General features: G+C 43.8%; 1 protein-coding gene across 7 annotated transcripts in view; it reads left to right on the top strand.

The window, feature by feature from the left end:
• The window catches only part of cep43 (centrosomal protein 43), an 89,119-nt gene that overhangs the window by 16,431 nt on the left and 54,010 nt on the right, over positions 1-18,678 (top strand). For all 7 annotated transcript variants that reach the window (XM_068044651.1, XM_068044649.1, XM_068044648.1 and 4 more), the window contains exons 3-5: positions 4,845-4,899; positions 5,958-6,046; positions 13,613-13,750. In XM_068044651.1, coding sequence (XP_067900752.1) covers positions 4,845-4,899; positions 5,958-6,046; positions 13,613-13,750 — 282 coding nt within the window. The remainder of the gene's footprint in view (positions 1-4,844; positions 4,900-5,957; positions 6,047-13,612; positions 13,751-18,678) is intronic.

The following is an 18,678-nucleotide window of genomic DNA, read 5'->3' as shown; positions in this document are numbered from 1 at the left end:
AACTAGTGTTTTATAAAGTTTGAGCATAATGTCCCAGCTCTTATATTCTTTGCCTCAGCTAATAAAGGCTAGTGTCCCATATGCTTTCTTGACCACTTTATCTACCAGTCCAGCTACCTTCAGGGATCTGTAGACATGCACTCCAAGGTCCCTCTGTTCCTCTACACTTCTCAATATTCTACCTTTTATTGTGTACTCCCTTGCCTTGTTAGCCTTCCCCCAGATGCATTACTTCACACATCTCTGGATTGAAACATAGAAAATAGGAGCAGGAGTAGGCCATTTGGCCCTTCGAGCTGCTCCGCCATTCATTATGATCATGGCTGATCATCCAACTCAGTAACCTGTTCCCGCTTTCTCCCCACATCCTTGATCCCTTTCGTCTCAAGAGCTATATCTAACACCTTCTTGAAAACATACAATGTTTTGGCCTCAACTGCTTTCTGTGGTAGCGAATTCCACAGGCTTATCACTCTCTGGGTGAAGTAATTTCTCCTCATCTCAGTCCTGAAAGGTTTACCCGGTATCCTTAGACTATGACCCCTAGTTCTGGACTCCCCCACCATTGGGAACATCCTTCCTGCATCTACCCTGTCAAGTCCTGTTAGAATTTTATAGGTTTCTATGAGATCCCCCCTCACTCTTCATTTGCCATTGTGCCACCCACCTGACTAGTCCGTCAATATCTTCCTGCAGTCTGCAGCTTTCTTTTTCATTATCAACCACATGGCCAATTTTTGTCTCATCTGCAAATTTCTTAATCATACCCCCTACATTCAAGTCCACATCATTGACAGGTATCACAAAAAGCAAGGGACCTTGTACTGAGCCGCGCAGAACCCCAATGGAAGCAGCCTTCCAGTCACAAAAACACCCATTGACCATTACTCTTTGCTTACTGCCTCTGAGCCAGTCTTGGATCTAAATTGCCACTTTGCCTTGGATCCCATGGTCTTTTACTTCTTTTACTTTTGTGACCATGCTGCCATCTGGGACCTTCTCAAAAGCCTTGCTAAAATCCATATAAACTTCATCAAATGCACTACACCCCCTGCCCCCAACCACCACTGAGGTTGGGCTGACTGGCCTGTAATTACTTGATCTATATCCCTTTTTCCTTTTTTAAACAATGGTGCAACGTTAACTGTCCTCCAGCCCTCTGGCACCATGCCTGTAGCCAGAGAGGATTGGAAAATGATGATGGTCAGATCCTCTGCTATTACTTCTCTTACTTCCTTTAACAGCCTTGGATACATTTCGTCTGGACCTGGGGATTTATCCACCTTCAAAGATGTTTAACTTCTTAATACTTCCTCTCTCACTATGTTAATTTCATCTACTATTTCATACCCCTCCTACCTGATTGCAATGTCTGCATCATCCCTCTGTTTTTCCAAACAGACGCAAAGTATTCACCAAGAACCATGCCTATATCCTCCACCTCCACATGTGGGTTCCCTAATGCCCCTAATAGGCCCTCCTCTTTCTTATTCTTTATGTATTTATTTTAAAAACTTTAGATTTTCCTTGATTTTCCTTGCTAATATTTTTTTATACCCTCTCTTTGCTTTCCTAATTTTTAAAATTTCACCCCTACACTTTTTATATTCCTGTAGGATTTCTGCAGTTTTGAGCCCTAGGTATATGTCATAAGCTTCCCTTTTTTCTTCATCCTCTCCTTTTAAGCCAGGGGTCTCTGGATTTGTTAGTCCCACCCTTTTTCTTGAAGGGAACATACTTGCTCTGAACCCTCACTATCTCATCCTTGAATATCTCACACTGATCTGCCACTGGATTGCATTCAAGTAGCTGTTTCCAGTCAGTTTTAGCTAAGTCACATCTCAGCATGTACAATTACCTTTTCCCAAATTGAGAACTTTTATTCCTGGTTTATCTTTGTCCTTTTCCATAACTATCCTTCCACCTGTCCAGTTTCATTCCTGAGAACTAAATCCAGAACAATCCCTTCTCTTGTTGGGCTTGCAACTGCTAAAAATGTTCTCCTTAATGCATATTAAGAATCTGCCCCCTCTCTGCCTTTCTCACGAATTCTATCCCAGTTGAAAGCGGTCGGTTGAAGGAGGATTTTTAAAAATTGAATTTGGGTGATATAAGTGTAGTATGTGCAAGTATTATTACTTCTATTTTGATCAGTGTTACATACCACTAGAGGTGACCTAATATTGCCTCCTTTATCCAAGTTAGAAGGATTAGCTACTGTCCACAGGACTGTCACTGACCTCATCTATTCTGGAGATCTTCCCTCTACAGCTTCCAATCTCATAGTCCCACGGCCCCGGACAGGTTGCTTCTACCTCCTTCCCAAAATCCACAAACAGGACTGTTCTGGCAGACCTATAGTGTCAGCCTGCTCCTGCCCCACTGAACTTATTTCTTCCTATCTTGACTCTTTATCTTTTCTCTTCTGGTCCATTCTCTTCCCACCTACATCCATGACTCTTCTGACGCACTATGTCATTTTGACAATTTCCAGTTTCCTGGCCCCAACCGCCGCCTCTTCACGATGGACGTCCAATCTCTCTACACCTCTATCCCCCACCAAGACGGTTTGAGGGCTCTCTGCTTCTTCCTTGAACAGAGGCCCAACCAGTCCCCATCCACCACCACTCCCTCCGCCTGGCTGAACTTGTTCTCACATTGAACAACTTCTCCTTCAACTCCACTCATTTCCTTCAAGTAAAAGGTGTTGCTATGGGTACCCGCATGGGTCCTAGTTATGCCTGTCTTTTTGTGGGATATGTCGAACATTCCTTGTTCCAGTCCTACTCAGGCCTCCTCCCCCAACTCTTTTTCTGGTACATTGATGACTGTATCGGTGCCATTTCCTGCTCCTGCCCCGAACTGGAAAACTTTATCAAATTTGCTTCTAATTTCCACCCTTCTCTCACCTTTACATGGTCCGTCGCCGACACGTCCCTTCCTTTCCTCGACTTCTCTGTCTCCATCTCTGGGGATAGGCTATCTGCTAATATCCATTATAAGCCCACCGACTCTTGCAGCTACCTCAACTACACTTCTTCACACCCTGTCTCCTGTAAGGACTCCATTCCATTCTGCCAATTTCTCCGTCTCCGACACATCTGCTCTGATGATGCTACCTTCATGACAGCGCTTCTGTCTTCCTTTTTCCTCAACCGAGGAATCCCCCCCCCCCCCCACTGTGGTTGACAGGGCCCTCAACCTTGTCCGGCCTATTTCCTGCACCTCTACCCTCACCTCTTCCCCTCCCTCCCAGAACCGTGACAGGGTTCCCCTTGTCCTCACTTTCCACCCCAACAGCCTACATATCCAAAGGATCATCCTCCACCATTTCCGCCACCTCCAGCGTAATGCCACTACCAAATGCATCTTCCCCTCCCTTCCCCTGTCAGCATTCCACAGGGATTGTTCCCTCCGCGACACCCTGGTCCACTCCTCCATTATCCCCAGCACCTCGCCCCCTTCCCACTGCACTTTCCCCTACAATCGCAGGAGGTGCAATACCTGCCCATTTACCTCCTCTCTCTTCACTATCCCAGGCCCCAAACACTCCTTTCAGGTGAAGCAGCGATTTACTTGTACTTCTTTCAATGTAATATACTGTATTTCTTGCTCACAATGTGGTCTGCTCTACATTGGGGAGACCAATCGCAGACTGGGTGACCGTTTTGCAGAACACCTCTGCTCAGTCCAAACGCATGACCCCGAGCTTCCGATTGCTTGCCATTTCAACACTCGCCCCTGCTCTCGTGCTCACTTCTCTGTCCTGGGATTGCTGCAGTGTTCCAGTGAACATCAATGCAAACTCGAGGAACAGCATCTCATTTACCGATTAGGCACGCTACAGCCTGTTGGACTGAACATTGAGTTCAATAATTTCAGAGCATGATGGCCCCTCCCACTTTACTTTTATTTTTAGTTCTTTATTCTTTTTTTGTGTGTTTATTTTATTTCATCTTAGTTTGTTCAGTTTGCTTACCACTTTTTTTCATGTTTGTACTTGCGGCTGTTCAATTTTCAGTACGTTAACACCCTATCTGTACTATTGCTTTGTCTTTTAACACACCATTAACATATTGTTTGCCTTTGCTCCATGACCTTCTGGTCAGCTATTCTGTGACCTTGTCCTATCCACACCTTCTCCTTTGTTATCCCTTGCCCCACCCCCGCTTTACTTGCTTATTACCTTTCACATTTTCTAATATTTGCCAGTTCTGAAGAAGGGTCACTGACCTGAAACATTAACTCTGCTTCACTGTCCACAGATGCTGCCAGACCTGCTGAGTATTTCCAGCATTTCTTGTTTTTATTTCAGATTTCCAGCATCCGCAGTATTTTGCTTTTATATTATAAAAGGATTGGCTAAGTGTGTTTAGAGATTAATTTCAGTGATGGATAAGAAACTCTTTAAATTCCACTGTCAAAAATAGTCAATTTCCATGCAATTCTCTGTTCGCCAGTTTCTTTCCATCTCCTCTTTGTATAATTAGCAAGTAAAAATTGTCCCGTATATTCTTCCCCTTTTCAGCTCTCTCTTGTTAAATATACTTGTGCAACAGACTTTGAGTCTTTTGTAGTTTAAGCTGACTCAGCTGCCCAGTGTTTGGGGAACAAAAGTTCACCATTACAAGCATCAGAAATAGAGGTTGAGAAAGAAAGGTAAAGTTAACCAGAGAAATTGGAAATCCAAAAATAATCCTCCTTCTCTATTTCAAAGTGAACAGAAAAAGTGAAGAGATAATAATGCTGACAAAAGTAAAAGAGTAAAAAAATTAACACAATTAGCAAGTTTTAATGGGGTAGAAATTGGGTTTCAAGCAACTAATTCTAATCTGTTTTTACAGAACCAAACACCATTGGTTAATGAGAGTTTGAAAAAGTTTTTGAACACAAAGGATGGTAAGTGTTGTTTTATTGAATTCAAGTATGTGAAACAAATTAAGGCAGCAAATTCTTCATATAGACTGGGATAGTAATAGTGTAAAGGGCAGTGTGGGGGAAGAGTTTGTTCAGTGGAATTTTCTCAATCTGTATGTTTGCAAACCAACGAAAAAGGAGGCATTGCTGGATTTGATTCTGGGAAATGAGGGAGCCAAGTAGATCAAGCATCAGTAGGGGAACATTTGGGGGAACAGTGATCATAGCTAATGTAAACCTTATAATACAATGGAAAAGGACAAGGAGCAATCCAGAGTAAAAATACTTAACTGGGGGAGGGCCAATTTCAGTGGGGTGAGAACAGATCCGGCCCAGGCAAATTGGAATTAAAGATTGGCAGGCAAAACTGTAATGGTACAATGGGCTGCCTTTAAAAAGGAGATGGTTTGGGTACGGTCGGTAAATTCTCACAAAGGGGAAAGGTAGGACAAACAAATTCAGAGCTCCCTGGATCACTAAAGCTATAGAGAGTAAGATGAAGCAGAAAAAGGGTGCATATGACTGATGTCAGGTGGATAATACAAGTGAGAAACAGGTTGAATATATAAAGTTCAGAGGGGAAGTGAAAAAAGAAATAAGAGAAGCAAAGAGAGAATATTAGAAGAGACTGGTAGCTAACATAAAACGGAATCCAAAAATCTTCATAGACATTTAAATAGTAAAAGAAGGAGTTGGGACTGATTAGGAACCAAAAAGGGGATTTATGCATGGAGGCAAAGGGCATGGCTAAGGTACTAAATGAGAATATGGAGTTGAGGTTATAATCAGATCAGCCATGATCTTGTTGAATGGCGAAGCAGGCTCGAGGGCCGAGTAGCCAACTCCTGCTCCTAATTCATATGTTCGTATATTTGCTTCTTTCTTTGCCATGGAAGGAGATGCTGTTAGTCATAGCGACAGAGAGCCAGCACGGACACGACAGGCTGAATGGCCTCCCTCTGTGCTGTAACCAATATATGATTCTATGAAAATAATACTGGTAAATTGATTTAGAAATTGACTTCAGTTTTCCTTCACAGGCCGCTTGGTGGCTGGTCTTGTTACTGAATTTCTCCAGTTTTTCAACCTGGACTTTACTTTGGCAGTATTCCAGCCAGAAACAAACACTGTAAGTTAATTTCACAAACTGTTTTATTCTAACAGATCTATCGGGCAGGATTTTTATTGAAATGAGAGAGTGCAGAAACGGCAGCACGTGGTCGTTTAAACCCGCCACTCGAGTCGGCGTGCCGATTTCCTGACACGAAACTGACACGCTCAAAGAGCTGGAAGATCCAACCTGCCAGAGATCGATAAATGACCAGTTAAGGCTCTTAATTAGTTTTTTGTCAGCTTGTTAAGGGCCAGTTTTGAATTTTTCACACTGGATCTCAACCCGCCAGGGTGGAGAAGGTGCAGAGACAGGTGCAAGTCAGAATGGCAGGAAGCAGCAAAAAGCATCATTAAAGAGGGAAGGCTCAGAGAAGGCCCTCATTTGCAGACAACCAGTTGTACAGAAGCAGGAGAATTATCTGTCATACCTCTTCAGTTTTGACAAGGGCATTTTGGGGTGGGGGTGGGTGGTGCAAGTCCTTCTGCTTACAGACCTCACTGGTTCATGATGAACACTGCACATTCCAGTTGAAAGGAATGAAGGACATAACAGGAAATGGGATTAAGCTGCTCTGAGATGAGATTGACTGGAGATGAGGAGCAACCTCTGCAGGACTAGACTCCTGGGCAACAGGGGGCAGGAGGGCAACAAAGGCAATACTCTCAGTAGAGAGTCTACCGCCAAAGGAGAAGCTACCTGAACATGTTGGAGCGTCATTGCTGCACAAGGCTACGCCTGTAAGAGCAGATAGTTGCTGAACTGTGTGCCCTCGTCGAGGGTCATCTGAGGGTTGTAGAGCCATCAGGTCATAGAGAGATACAGCACTGAAACAGGCCCTTCGGCCCACCGAGTCTGTGCCGACCAACAACCACCATCCTACATTAATCCCATATTCCCTACCACATCTACACCATTTACCTACACTAGGGGCAATTTACAATGGTCAATTTACCTATCCACCTGCAAGGCTTTGGCTGTGGGAGGAAACCAGAGCACCCGGCGGAAACCCACGCGGTCACAGGGAGAACTCGCAAACTCCACACAGGCAGTACCTAGAACCGAACCCGGTTCTGTTACACCCGCGAGAAGCGCAGCGATGAAAGTACAAAAACAAACAGAAGAGTTATTTTTTTTAAAATTAGAACAATTTTAAAAGACTGGTACATTTGCTGTCAACAAAATGGAGGACAAGTCACATGACCTATATCAACTCCAGCACTAAAATACACATCCATGTCTACTAGATCTAAAACCAATTAACCCCATCGACATGGAAATTAGACAGCTAATCACACATGGATGTGAGCTATACACAAGCTGAGCTAAAACAAAGACACTCTCAGACTCTATGTCTCCAGCTACCCTTCACAATAGAGTGTGAACAGCCCTCTTATTATCAAAATGGGGCCATCAAAAGCAATCGTACAGCCCATCAGGAACTGAAACCTAAAGTCACATGGCCCAAACTTACACTTAAAAGGTCACCTTTAAGGATAATCGTTTTGAAGAATAAAAAAATCTTTCCAGTTCAGTCATCAAGCTATCAGCATCAGTCTGGTCTCTCCAGCCACACAGTCAACTTCGAAAGCCATCTTTAATTCCAGCATAAGGCCGAGAGAGAGAGAGATCAGTTCCAGCTAACACATTTGAACCCTGCTGAGACAAGTTCAAGGTCAACTGCAGCAGAGAAAAGAGAGGGCCTTTTAAAGCACTCCTCTACCTGTGAAAACTGAACTAAGAAATCAGCACCGTCTTCAAACTGAAGTGAACTGCCAGAAGTCTTCAGCAGCCCAGCAAATACAAGAAAAGTGACAAATAAGCCTGCAATTTTAAAACTTGCCTTCAAAGAGGATCCCACAGGTTTTTCCTGAAACAACAGACTTTTATACCTTAAACTCTTAACACCTCTTACCCATTCCCTTCTATCTATCTTCTCTGTGTGTATGTGAGAGCGAACACATGCATGGCTGCTGTTGCGAACATTTTGGGTGATGGATGTTGTTCAATAAATATTTAATCTTAGATTTTTTCTTGAGTTTAAACAGGTCATTGTCTGTTTATGTGGCCAACTAAACACAGGGGCTGAAACACTAATTTAAACAAAAACACTGTTCACCTGCCAACTGATCAGACAGTGGAAAACGTCCATGCCATCACCCACCTGGTCATAACAATTCGTAGGAACCATCGCGTGACTTTCCCGTGGCTGTAAAAGTCTCAGTGGCCTTGAGCTTTTTTGCAACTGGGTCCTTCCAAGCAGCGGCAGCAAACAAAGAACAGAACAGCACAGGAACAGGCCATTCGGCCCTCCAAGCCTGCACCGATCTTGATGCCTGCCTAAACTAAAACCTTCTGCACTTCCGGGGACCGTATCCCTCTATTCCCATCCTATTCATGTATTTGTCAAGATGCCTCTTAAACGTCTCTATGGTACCCGCTTCCACCACCTCCCCCCGCAGCAGGTTCCAGGTACTCACCACCCTCTGTGTAAAGAACTTGCCTCGCACATCCCCTCTAAACTTTGCCCCTCGCACCTTAAACCTATGTCCCTTAGTAACTGACTCTTCCACCCTGGGAAAAAGTTTCTGACTATCCACTCTGTCCATGCCGCTCATAACTTTGTAAACCTCTATCATGTCGCCCCTCCACCTCCGTCGTTCCAGTGAAAACAATCCAAGTCCTTCCAACCTCTCCCCATAGCTAATGCCCTCCAGACCAGGCAACATCCTAGTAAACCTCTTCTATACCCTCTCCAAAGCCTCCACGTCCTTCTGGTAGTGTGGCGACCAGAATTGCACGCAATATTCTAACTGTGGCCTAACTAAAGTTCTGTACAGCTGCAGCATGACTTGCCAATTTTTATACTCTATGCCCCGACCGATGAAGGCAAGCATGCCGTATGCCTTCTTGACTACCTTATCCACCTGCATTGCCACTTTCAGTGACCTGTGGACCTGTACGCCCAGATCTCTCTGCCTGTCAATACTCCTAAGGGTTCTGCCATTTACTGTATACCTCCCACCTGCATTAGACCTTCCAAAATGCATGACCTCACATTTGTCCGGATTAAATTCCATCTGCCATTTCTCCGCCCAAGTCTCCAACCGATCTATATCCTGCTGTATCCTCTGACAATCCTCATCACTATCCGCAACTCCACCAACCTTTGTGTCGTCCGCAAACTTACTAATCAGACCAGCTACATTTTCCTCCAAATCATTTATATATACTACAAACAGCAAAGATCCCAGCACTGATCCCTGCGGAACACACTAGTCACAGCCCTCCATTCAGAAAAGCACCCTTCCACTGCTATCCTCTGTCTTCTATGACCAAGCCAGTTCTGTATCCATCTTGCCAGCTCACCTCTGATCCCGTGTGACTTCACCTTTTGTACCAGTCTGCCATGAGGGACCTTGTCAAAGGCTTTACTGAAGTCCATATAGACAACATCCGCTGCCCTTCCTTCATCAATCTCCATCACTTCCTCAAAAAAACTCAATCAAGTTAGTGAGACACAACCTCCCCTTCACAAAACTATGCTGCATGTCATCTTGCAGGCAGCAGCACATCATTGCATCACGGAGGTAACGTATGCACTGTTCGAGAGGGCAGGGGATTACATTGAATTTAAGGTGGATAACGGCACTCAAGTTCAAAGAGCAGTGGGATTTGCCTCCATTGCTGGATTCCTTCAGGTGCAGGGGATGATCGATTTGCACCCACGTGGCCATCAGACCAGTCAGGGAGATTCCTCAACCAGAAGAGCTTCCATTCCTTAAACATCCAGCTGGTACGCGAGCATGGCAAGCACTTTATGCAGGTATATGCACGGTATCCTGGAAGCTGCTATGATGCCTCCATCCTCCGTCCATCACAGGCGTCACAGTTCTTCATGAAGCAATTGGAAATCCGTGGTTGGCTGTTAGTGGATAAGGATTATCTCATGAGGAGATGGCTGATGACTCCAGTGAGTAACCCTGCCACAGAGGCTGGGTGACACAATAACTGATGTCACTGAGCACAAGGGTCATCATTGAGCAGGCCATTGGGCTCCTGAAGATGAGGTTCAGGTTGGCTGGCGCCCTTTTGTACGCTCGCTCAAGGTTCTCATGCATTGTGGTGGTCTGAAGCACTAGAACAGCTGCTCGTAGGAGGGAGACGAGGAGGAGGCTGAAGGAGAACTGGAGAACAGTCCCCATGCTTCGCTGGGATGTTGCTATGGTAGGCAGTCCAGCTCCTGAGCTGATCAGGATGGCAGGGATGCTAGAGCCACTCTTATCCAGACACATTTCGCCTGAGCGACACTCAGTCTGCACAACATTTGAAGAGGAGATTCTTCTTCACCCGAGTGAGAGCAAGCATCTGTTAAGAGCAAAAGTCTGCAGCATTCCAAAGGCACAAAGACTGCAAGGTTTCTGAGTCTCCACCTTACACACTCTTTTCCCAATGCACTGCTTTGCCCCTCTAACTCTTATTTTCCATTCTCCTACCATTCGCCATGATGAAAGGAAAACCCACAAGTCTTCCTTACTGCAACAACATGCTCAGTGCTTTATTGCATTACAGTTTGATCTCATACAACAGAAACAATCAAATGTTCTACCAAGTTACATGACTGATGCGGTGGCCTGCGCTCATGGCCACTTCTGCGAGTTGCTCTCCCTGTGGCTGAGGATGTGGTGGAAGCAGAATGCTTATAAGTGCCTGTCTGAGACTGAGATGCCTGTGGCGGTTGACCTTGTGGAGGTGCTGGCGGTGGGGTGTGGTTCTCCAGGTAGAGCCGCCTGTTCTGTGATTCCCTAGATTCTGTATCTCCGGTTGTCCTCCATCCTCCAAGCTGGCTCTGCCTCCACTGTATCCTCCTGCTCTGAAGTGATTTTAGAATTAGAACATTACAGCGCAGTACAGGCCCTTCGGCCCTCGATGTTGCGCCGACCTGTGAAACCATCTGACCTACACTATTCCATTTTCATCCATATGTCTATCCAATGACCATTTAAATGCCCTTAAAGTTGGCGAGTCAACTTGTGAGCCTCACCCTGTGCTACTATCTTTAATAATGCACGAGGACCCATTGAGGTGCATGTATCTGTGCTGGTTGAGGGTGCACAGGAAAGATGGCGGTGCAGGCTGTGAGGTGTCTTCCTCCTCTGACTCCTCCAGAACAAGCTTGTGATGTCTTAACTCCTTCCCCCTTTGCAGCTGGCCCTATTGGGAGGCATAAGCGAAGGTGGTCATGATAAATTGGCACAATCAACACACTCTTCTGCTGCTTGAAATAATGAGATGACAGCTTATGCATTGACAGCTTGTTACACGGGGAGGATTGCTATGCAGCTCCGAACCTGGGGATGTTGAGAACTTTTCACCCTATCTATGTTGGATTCCCATTTTTCCATCTCCAAAGTCCTGGTGGGTTGCCGCTCGGGTCAGATCAAGGGTCAGCTCCTAGAAATGCATCAGTGACGTGATCTGGGGAACCCCACTGCCCAAGCGTGCCCTCTCGCTCTCCCTGGCGTTGCTCTCCTATTTTGCCTGCAAGCTGAAGAAAGATGATGTTTGGACAATGCCTCTCTCCCTCACCATTTGCAGCTTTTCATTCACGTAGGATGTTGCAGACTTCTCCGTAGCTTACTGTGTAGTAGCGCTCATAGACCTATGCCTATGGGTCATCAGTGATGGAAAGAATTTGCATTTATATAGCCCCTTTCACAATCTTGAGATGCTCCAATGTGCTTCACAGTCAATTAGTTGCTTTTGAAGTGTATTCATTATTATAATGTTTGTAAGCACGTAACACATCTCTTACAACCACACTGTCTAACTCCCAAATTCCTCACCTTTGGTCCTCTACTCTTCATGATGCCTCTGCAGATGTCAACTTGCTTAATTGTTCCATGCCTTTGATCTCAGCAAAGTTATCACTGTCTCCACCCTTGTTCTTGTACTTGATACAACTCCCATAACTCTAAGGAGTGAAAACTTAAGCAGTCTAGTGCACAACTGGTCTAGCCAACCATCACCAAATCTGACGACCACACTGAAGCACTATTGTGCTTCGTTGTTATCAGCTAAAACTGTCCACTGCTCCAGGATCATCTCAGAAGGCAAGGATATTACTAGTTTCTTTTCTGAAACCCCACTTCTACACCTCTTCACCCTTGCCTCAAACAGTAAGAGAAGCTCAGATTTCTTTGTCGCTAAGCTCAAGACCATTTGTGAAGCTGCCTCTGCTGCATCCTTTTTTTCCATCATAAAGATGCTTACTTTTGCCATTGCTACTTGGCCTGCTTCTACCCTACCTCAGCCCCTTTTGCCATTAGTACTCTCGTACACGTCTTTTGTTACCTTCAGATTTTATTACACCAATGCACTTCAATCTTCCACCTTCCACAAATACCAATTAGTCCTCATTTCTACTGCACGCATCCTGTCCTGCACTGTCCCACTTACCTATCAACTTTTCCCCTCTGACCAACAATTGTTACCTGTCATCAAGCATCTTATGTTTAAAACCTTAATCACTAAATTCCTTAAGGGACTTGCCCCCACTCTATTCCTCCAGCCCTATATTCCTCTCCTAAACAATTTGTTCTTCTAAGACTGACCGCACCCACCCCAAATATACACTCCATCTCTTCACTCCACTGTTGAAGCCAGAGCCTTCATTATGGGTCCTACTGTCTGGAATTCTTCCAAGTCTCTTTCTTCTCCCTTAAATACCTTTTATTTATTTTATTTTTATTTAGAGATACAGCACTGAAACAGGACCTTTGGCCCACCGAGTCTGTGCCGACCAACAACCACCCATTTATACTAACCCTACAGTAATCCCATATTCCCTACCACCTACCTACACGAAGGGGCAATTTACAATGGCCAATTTACCTATCACCTGCAAGTCTTTGGCGGTGGGAGGAAACTGGAGCACCCGGCGAAAACCCATGTGGTCACAGGGAGAACTTGCAAATTCCACACAGGCAGTACCCAGAATTGAACCCAGGTCCATGTAGTTGTGAGGCTGCGGTGTTTTTGGTCATCTCCTCCAAGTCCCTCCTTTTTTCCTGATGGTTTCTCATATGTCTAATTCTGAAATACTTCGACATTTGTTTTACATTAAAAACACTTTATAAATGCAAATTGTTGTACTGTTCACATTCAGTCACACATGAATTTGGCATACATGCTTCAAGTAATATGATCTCTACAAGAAACATTATAGAATATAATTGAAAACAGCTAGCAATCTGGTGCCACCTTATATGGCTGCTTTGTTATTAAATACAAACTACCAGGCTCACTTTTCTGCGTATCTACTGATTGTTTTAAGGAGGTTATAATTCCATCAGCTTTTGAAATAAAATGTTACAAAGGAGAGACATTGCAGTGTTTGCTGTATCATATTGAATGATCGGAGATACTGCACTGTTATTAGGCAGGACAAGTGAAGGGAAGGTACAGATAAAACTATTTTTTAAAGATAAAATGTACATTCACAATTCCTGTCACAGTTATGAATGGTAATAGATAAATTACATATCTTCAATTTAATGTTTGCTGCTTTTGTTTTGTACTTAGTTCACTGGACTTGACGGGCGAGATAATCTTGCTAGGGAGCTAGGCATCCATGAAGGAGATGGGTTGAAAGGAGCACCACTATTATTGGAGGTGATAAGAAGAGGTCAACAAAAGGAAAAAGACCATTATCTTTCTGATGTAAGTTACTCCTATAATGGTAATAAATGTTTAAATGATATTCCTGTTTCATTAGCTGCTGCCATTTGTGCTAAGTTTCAAAATTAAATTTTGGTTTATAAGTAATTATTTATAAGCAAAATCTTGTTCTCCCCAAAGCTTCAATTTGATTCTGAAATGCTTTCATCCTGTCTCGCCTAATTGTAGATTTCTTCAGTGTCTTCTTACATCAATTTGTGGAGAAATAAAACCAGAATTATAGTCTTGTAGGGGATTTACATATGTAGTTTAAAAACTGAAGAAATGACAATCCATACTTGAATGAAATGGTTTGTAATTTTAAAGTACTTTAAAAATGAATACTTGGGTTGCCCTGATACCTTGGTTGACTAAGTCAGTCTCTAGCCAAGGCCAATTAGACCTGATTTGTTACCTGGCCAATTTTCTGAGCTGTTCTTATTTGGGTTGGCAGGAGGCAGTTGGCCTCTGTTCATTTGGCTAGTGAGCAAAACTGGCCACAGTTCCTGCATTAAATGGGGACAGCGTTGGGCTTGGATGTGATTTCTCTGAGACCCTTTCCTCCAACTGCGGTTGAATAGCCTGCTGATGCTAGTTGTCAAGGCTTGAACTTTCCCACTTGTGTGAGCTGCCAGCGGTCAATTGGCAGCTGTGGAACTGCACCGCAGCAAGAACTCAACACCTTCATGAGAAGCGGGGTGAAAAATTGTTGGAGAAAAATAAAGATTTCCAGTGCCTAGTTTCAAAACGGTGCCTTACAGAAGTAATAAGAGTAACCCAGTCAAGGGTAAGGGCTGAATCAGGCTCAGCCGTGGTGCCCTCCTACAGTCAAATAATTTGCTGATGCCCATTGTCCGGAAATGCACTAGAAGTATGCCCACTTGGAGGAGGTATTGGAGAGCACTTTGTTCCAATAGAACAGTGCCTCAGCAAGGAGTGGCACTTTTGGGCGAAGAGGATAGGATGAAACTGATGATGGAAAAGTAGATAATAAAAGGCAAACTGTTGTGTGTACACCTCCCATATTTGTTGAGACTCACTAGTATAGAATTATAGAATAATACAGGACAAAAGGTGGCCATTTGACCCATTTGAGCTGAATTTTATGGCCATGGCAGAGCTCCTGGTGCGGGGTCAAAAAGGAGGGGGGCCTCGTTTTACTGGACGGCCTCCCCATATGATGGAGGCCCCCATCCCCCCAACCACTGCGCTGGCTTAATGCCAGCAACAGGGGGAAGAGGCCCTTAAGTGGCTGCTATTAGGCCTCTTGAGGGTCTCAATTGGCCTCTGGGCAAGAAGGCTGTCATCAGCCTTTCCCGCCCCCAACAAAATTGTGTTGCAACAGGGAGACGACAGGACGTCGGCCCCCAGCCCGCCTCCCATCGCAAATCTGGGCTCCCCTGCCTCCATAATTGTCTTGGGGGGGCCCATAAAATTCAGCCCATCGAGTCTGGCTGGCTCTTTCAGTGAGCAATCCCGTTAATCCCACTCCTCCGATCTTTCCCCATCTCCCCACATTTTTTTTTCTCCTTCAAGTGTTCATCAAATTCCCTTTTGAAGACCACTATTGAATCAGTATCTGCCATCCTATCAGACAGTGTATTACAAATCTTAACCATGTGTTGCATAAAGAAGTTTTTCCTCTTTTCACCACTGGTTCTTCTGCCAATCACCTTTTATCTGCCCTCTGGTTATCAACTCTTCAACTGTTCAAGATAGTTTCACTTTATTTATTTATCTAAACCCTTCATGATTTTAAGCACCTATATCAAATCTCCTCTTATTCTGTGCTCTAAGCTTCTCCAGTCTATCTGCATAACAATAATCCCTCATCCCTGGAGCTGTGCTAATAAGTTTCTCCTGTACCCTATCCAAGACCTTCATGCCCCTCTCAAAGTGTGGTGCCCTGAACTGGATACAACACTCCAGCTTGGACCGGAACAGTGTTCTATACAGGTTCAACACAACCTCCAGGCCCCCGTACTCCGTGCCTCTATCCACAAAGCCCAGGATCACATATGCCTTATTATCTTTATTTACTTGTCCTGCCACCCTCAAAGCACAAACACCCCCAGTTCTCTTCCCCCCCCATGCATTCTGCCCAAAACTGCACCATTTAGCCCATATTATCTCCTCATTCATCTCACTAAAATTCATCACCCACCCCAGCGAATTTCATCCGCCATGTGCCCGGCCATTTCATCAGCCCATCCACGTTCTCCTGAAGTCTATCACTATCTTCCCCAGTGTTTACCGTATCTCCAAGTTTTCTTATTTGCAAACCTTGAAATTATGCCCACCAAGATTGTGAATGAGCTGGTTCAGCCTCAGGCAGGCAGCCAGGGGGAGAGATGGAGTTGGTGGTTAGTAAACAGAGTTCCTAGCAAGGACCTAAGACGATGGCTTCGGTGTTCTCAATATTTAGTTGAGGTGCTGAATGTTGGACAAGCAGTCTGACAATTTAGAGATCGTGGAGGGGTCAAGAGAAATGATGGTGAGGTTGAACTGGATGTTGTCAGCATGCATGTGGAAACTAACGCTGTGTTTTCAGATAATGGTGCTGAGGGTTAGCGTGTAGATGAGAAATAGGAGGGGGCCAAAGATAGATCTTTGAGGAACACCAAAGGTAACAGTATATTTTTATTAAATGCACGGTTGAGTTCTATTTTAGTCATTTACCTTTTTGACCTTGATTTGCAATGTTGGTAGAATAATAATTAAAAATGATCATGAAATACGACACGACAGTATCTTCTGCCTTTCTCTCCTGAAGATAGTGACTCTTATTGAGTTATGGGTGTTGGCTGCTCTCTGATACCTTGCCCAAGTGTCAGTTTTCATATCTAGACAATCAGTAAGAAAACACCAAAAAAGACCATTTGACCCATCGTATGTAGCCCATCCAAAATTCCTGCTGCAATCTCATTGTGAATGCCCCAATATCGTTGACTCCACTTCTTTATCAGTATGTTATTGCAAATATTTATCAAGAAATATATTTCCTCAATAGCTTAATACTTTTTTAATTTTACTTTATATCTTCTCGACCTACAGATCTAACTTGCATCAAAGTAATATTTACATTCACCTTATCTATCTATGCCTTTTATTACTTTATATAATACAATGAGGCTCCCTTTTTAGATTGTGGACTTTAAGCCTTTCTAATCTATCCTCATAGCAAGTGTATTTCATAATTTAAATCATTCTTGCTGCTCTACTCTGCATTGTCTCCAGTGTATGCTTGTCCTCCTTGACACATACTGGATAAAAAATATACAGTGTTACAGGTGTGGTCTGATTAATGTATTGTAAAGTCTACACATAATCTATATAGACTTGTACACTACTGTTCCGTATCTAAAATTCTATTTGCTACCATACATTTTTCTCCATTATTGTGAGGTTGATGTGTTTACTTTTGTGGCTTTTCCTAGGTCTGCCATTTCCAGTTCTGTTCCTTTTATTGTTTGCCTATGTCAGCATATTCTTTTAACTCAATATTAAATTTAATTTGTCCATTTTATATAATTGATATAAATCCTGTGCAGTTCATTACTGTATTCTGTTTCTAAAGCTCTCCCTTTTGTAATTGTCTGCAAATTCAGCCAGTTTATAAATTATGTCAATTATGTGGATAAGGAACACAAGAGTACAGATCCTGACCCCTGTGGAACCCATTCAACACCTTCCACTTCCACCACCCCCAGTTCATTATTGAGTACTATGATGGACAGGTGGTAAGTGGTGTGGGTGGCTTCCACTTTTCACCTCCAAACTGACCGTAGATAGTGTTTTGTTAAAAATGGTTTGTCAATCCCTGAGTGTTTTTAAAGGTCAAATAAACAGACAAATGACAGGTTTTCTCTTGGGTTTAAAAAGAAAAGGTTAAATTTTTATTTAAACAGCAAAACCTGAATCATTCGCAACCTTTACCCACCCACGCATTCACACACGCATGCATACACAAGACTAGATAGAGAGAACAAGGGTAGGATGCAATTAAAGTCCAAAGCGATGTAAGAGTTCTTGGTACACAGGAACCTGTTGAATCGTCTCAGGAGTGAAGTCTTTTCAAAGCTGCAGGCCTGGATATTTGCAGTCGTGAACTTGCTGAGGTGTTGTAGATTTCTGGTAGTTAAAACTTCAGTCCAGAGGCAGTGGTCACTTTTTTAGTTCTCTGCTGCAGCAAGTTGAAGTATAGAATTAGCAGTAGGGCTTTTTCCTTAGCTGGACCGATCTCACAACCTTTGCTTGATATCCCCTGTCTCCAGAGGGCTATCTTTTAAGGTAACATTCCATCACATTTACGTCTCTGTCAGGTGACACAGGGACCTCTCATCTGGTGTGACCACACAGTGGTAGGATATGGAAACCTCCGCAGGCAGAGGCTTGCAATTGTATGATTATCCCCTAGAGACTAATGTCACGGATAGTGCTTGCAGTGAAGAATTGGCTGCCGATTCCGCACCTCCATTTCATCCCACCCTCTCTAGTCCCAAGCACCGCTGCCACACTCTAACTACAGATACAGTGAAGGCTGCCATCTGCCCTTGCAATCATGCGCACTGAATTGCCCTCCCATCTCCTCAACCTGCCTGCCAACCCTAATTAGACAGCAATCCCAGAGGTGCTCTCAAAAGAGATTGTACCGGCAGTCCCGCTGCTGCACAGTCAGGTTCTCAACCCACCAATAGTCCCACCGTCCAGAAGAAAATCAAAGGTGGGAAAATTTAGCTCAATATGTCTTAAAAGGTTATCTTTCATGAAAATTAAGATATCTGTTAAAAAATTTTTTTAAATATTTATGAAATTTGTCCCTATTTATTGGATTTCAACAATGAAAAAGAAAAAAAAAGTTGATTCAGCTATCTTGGAAAACCATTGTGTATGCTAAAATAGGTTGAGTTAAAGTATTGTTTTAAAAATAC

Source organism: Heterodontus francisci, chromosome 13, assembly GCF_036365525.1.
Source record: "Heterodontus francisci isolate sHetFra1 chromosome 13, sHetFra1.hap1, whole genome shotgun sequence".
Classification (NCBI taxonomy): Eukaryota; Metazoa; Chordata; class Chondrichthyes; order Heterodontiformes; family Heterodontidae; genus Heterodontus; species Heterodontus francisci.
Note: the sequence above shows the minus strand (reverse complement) of the source record. Positions and strands in the feature narration are given on the sequence as shown.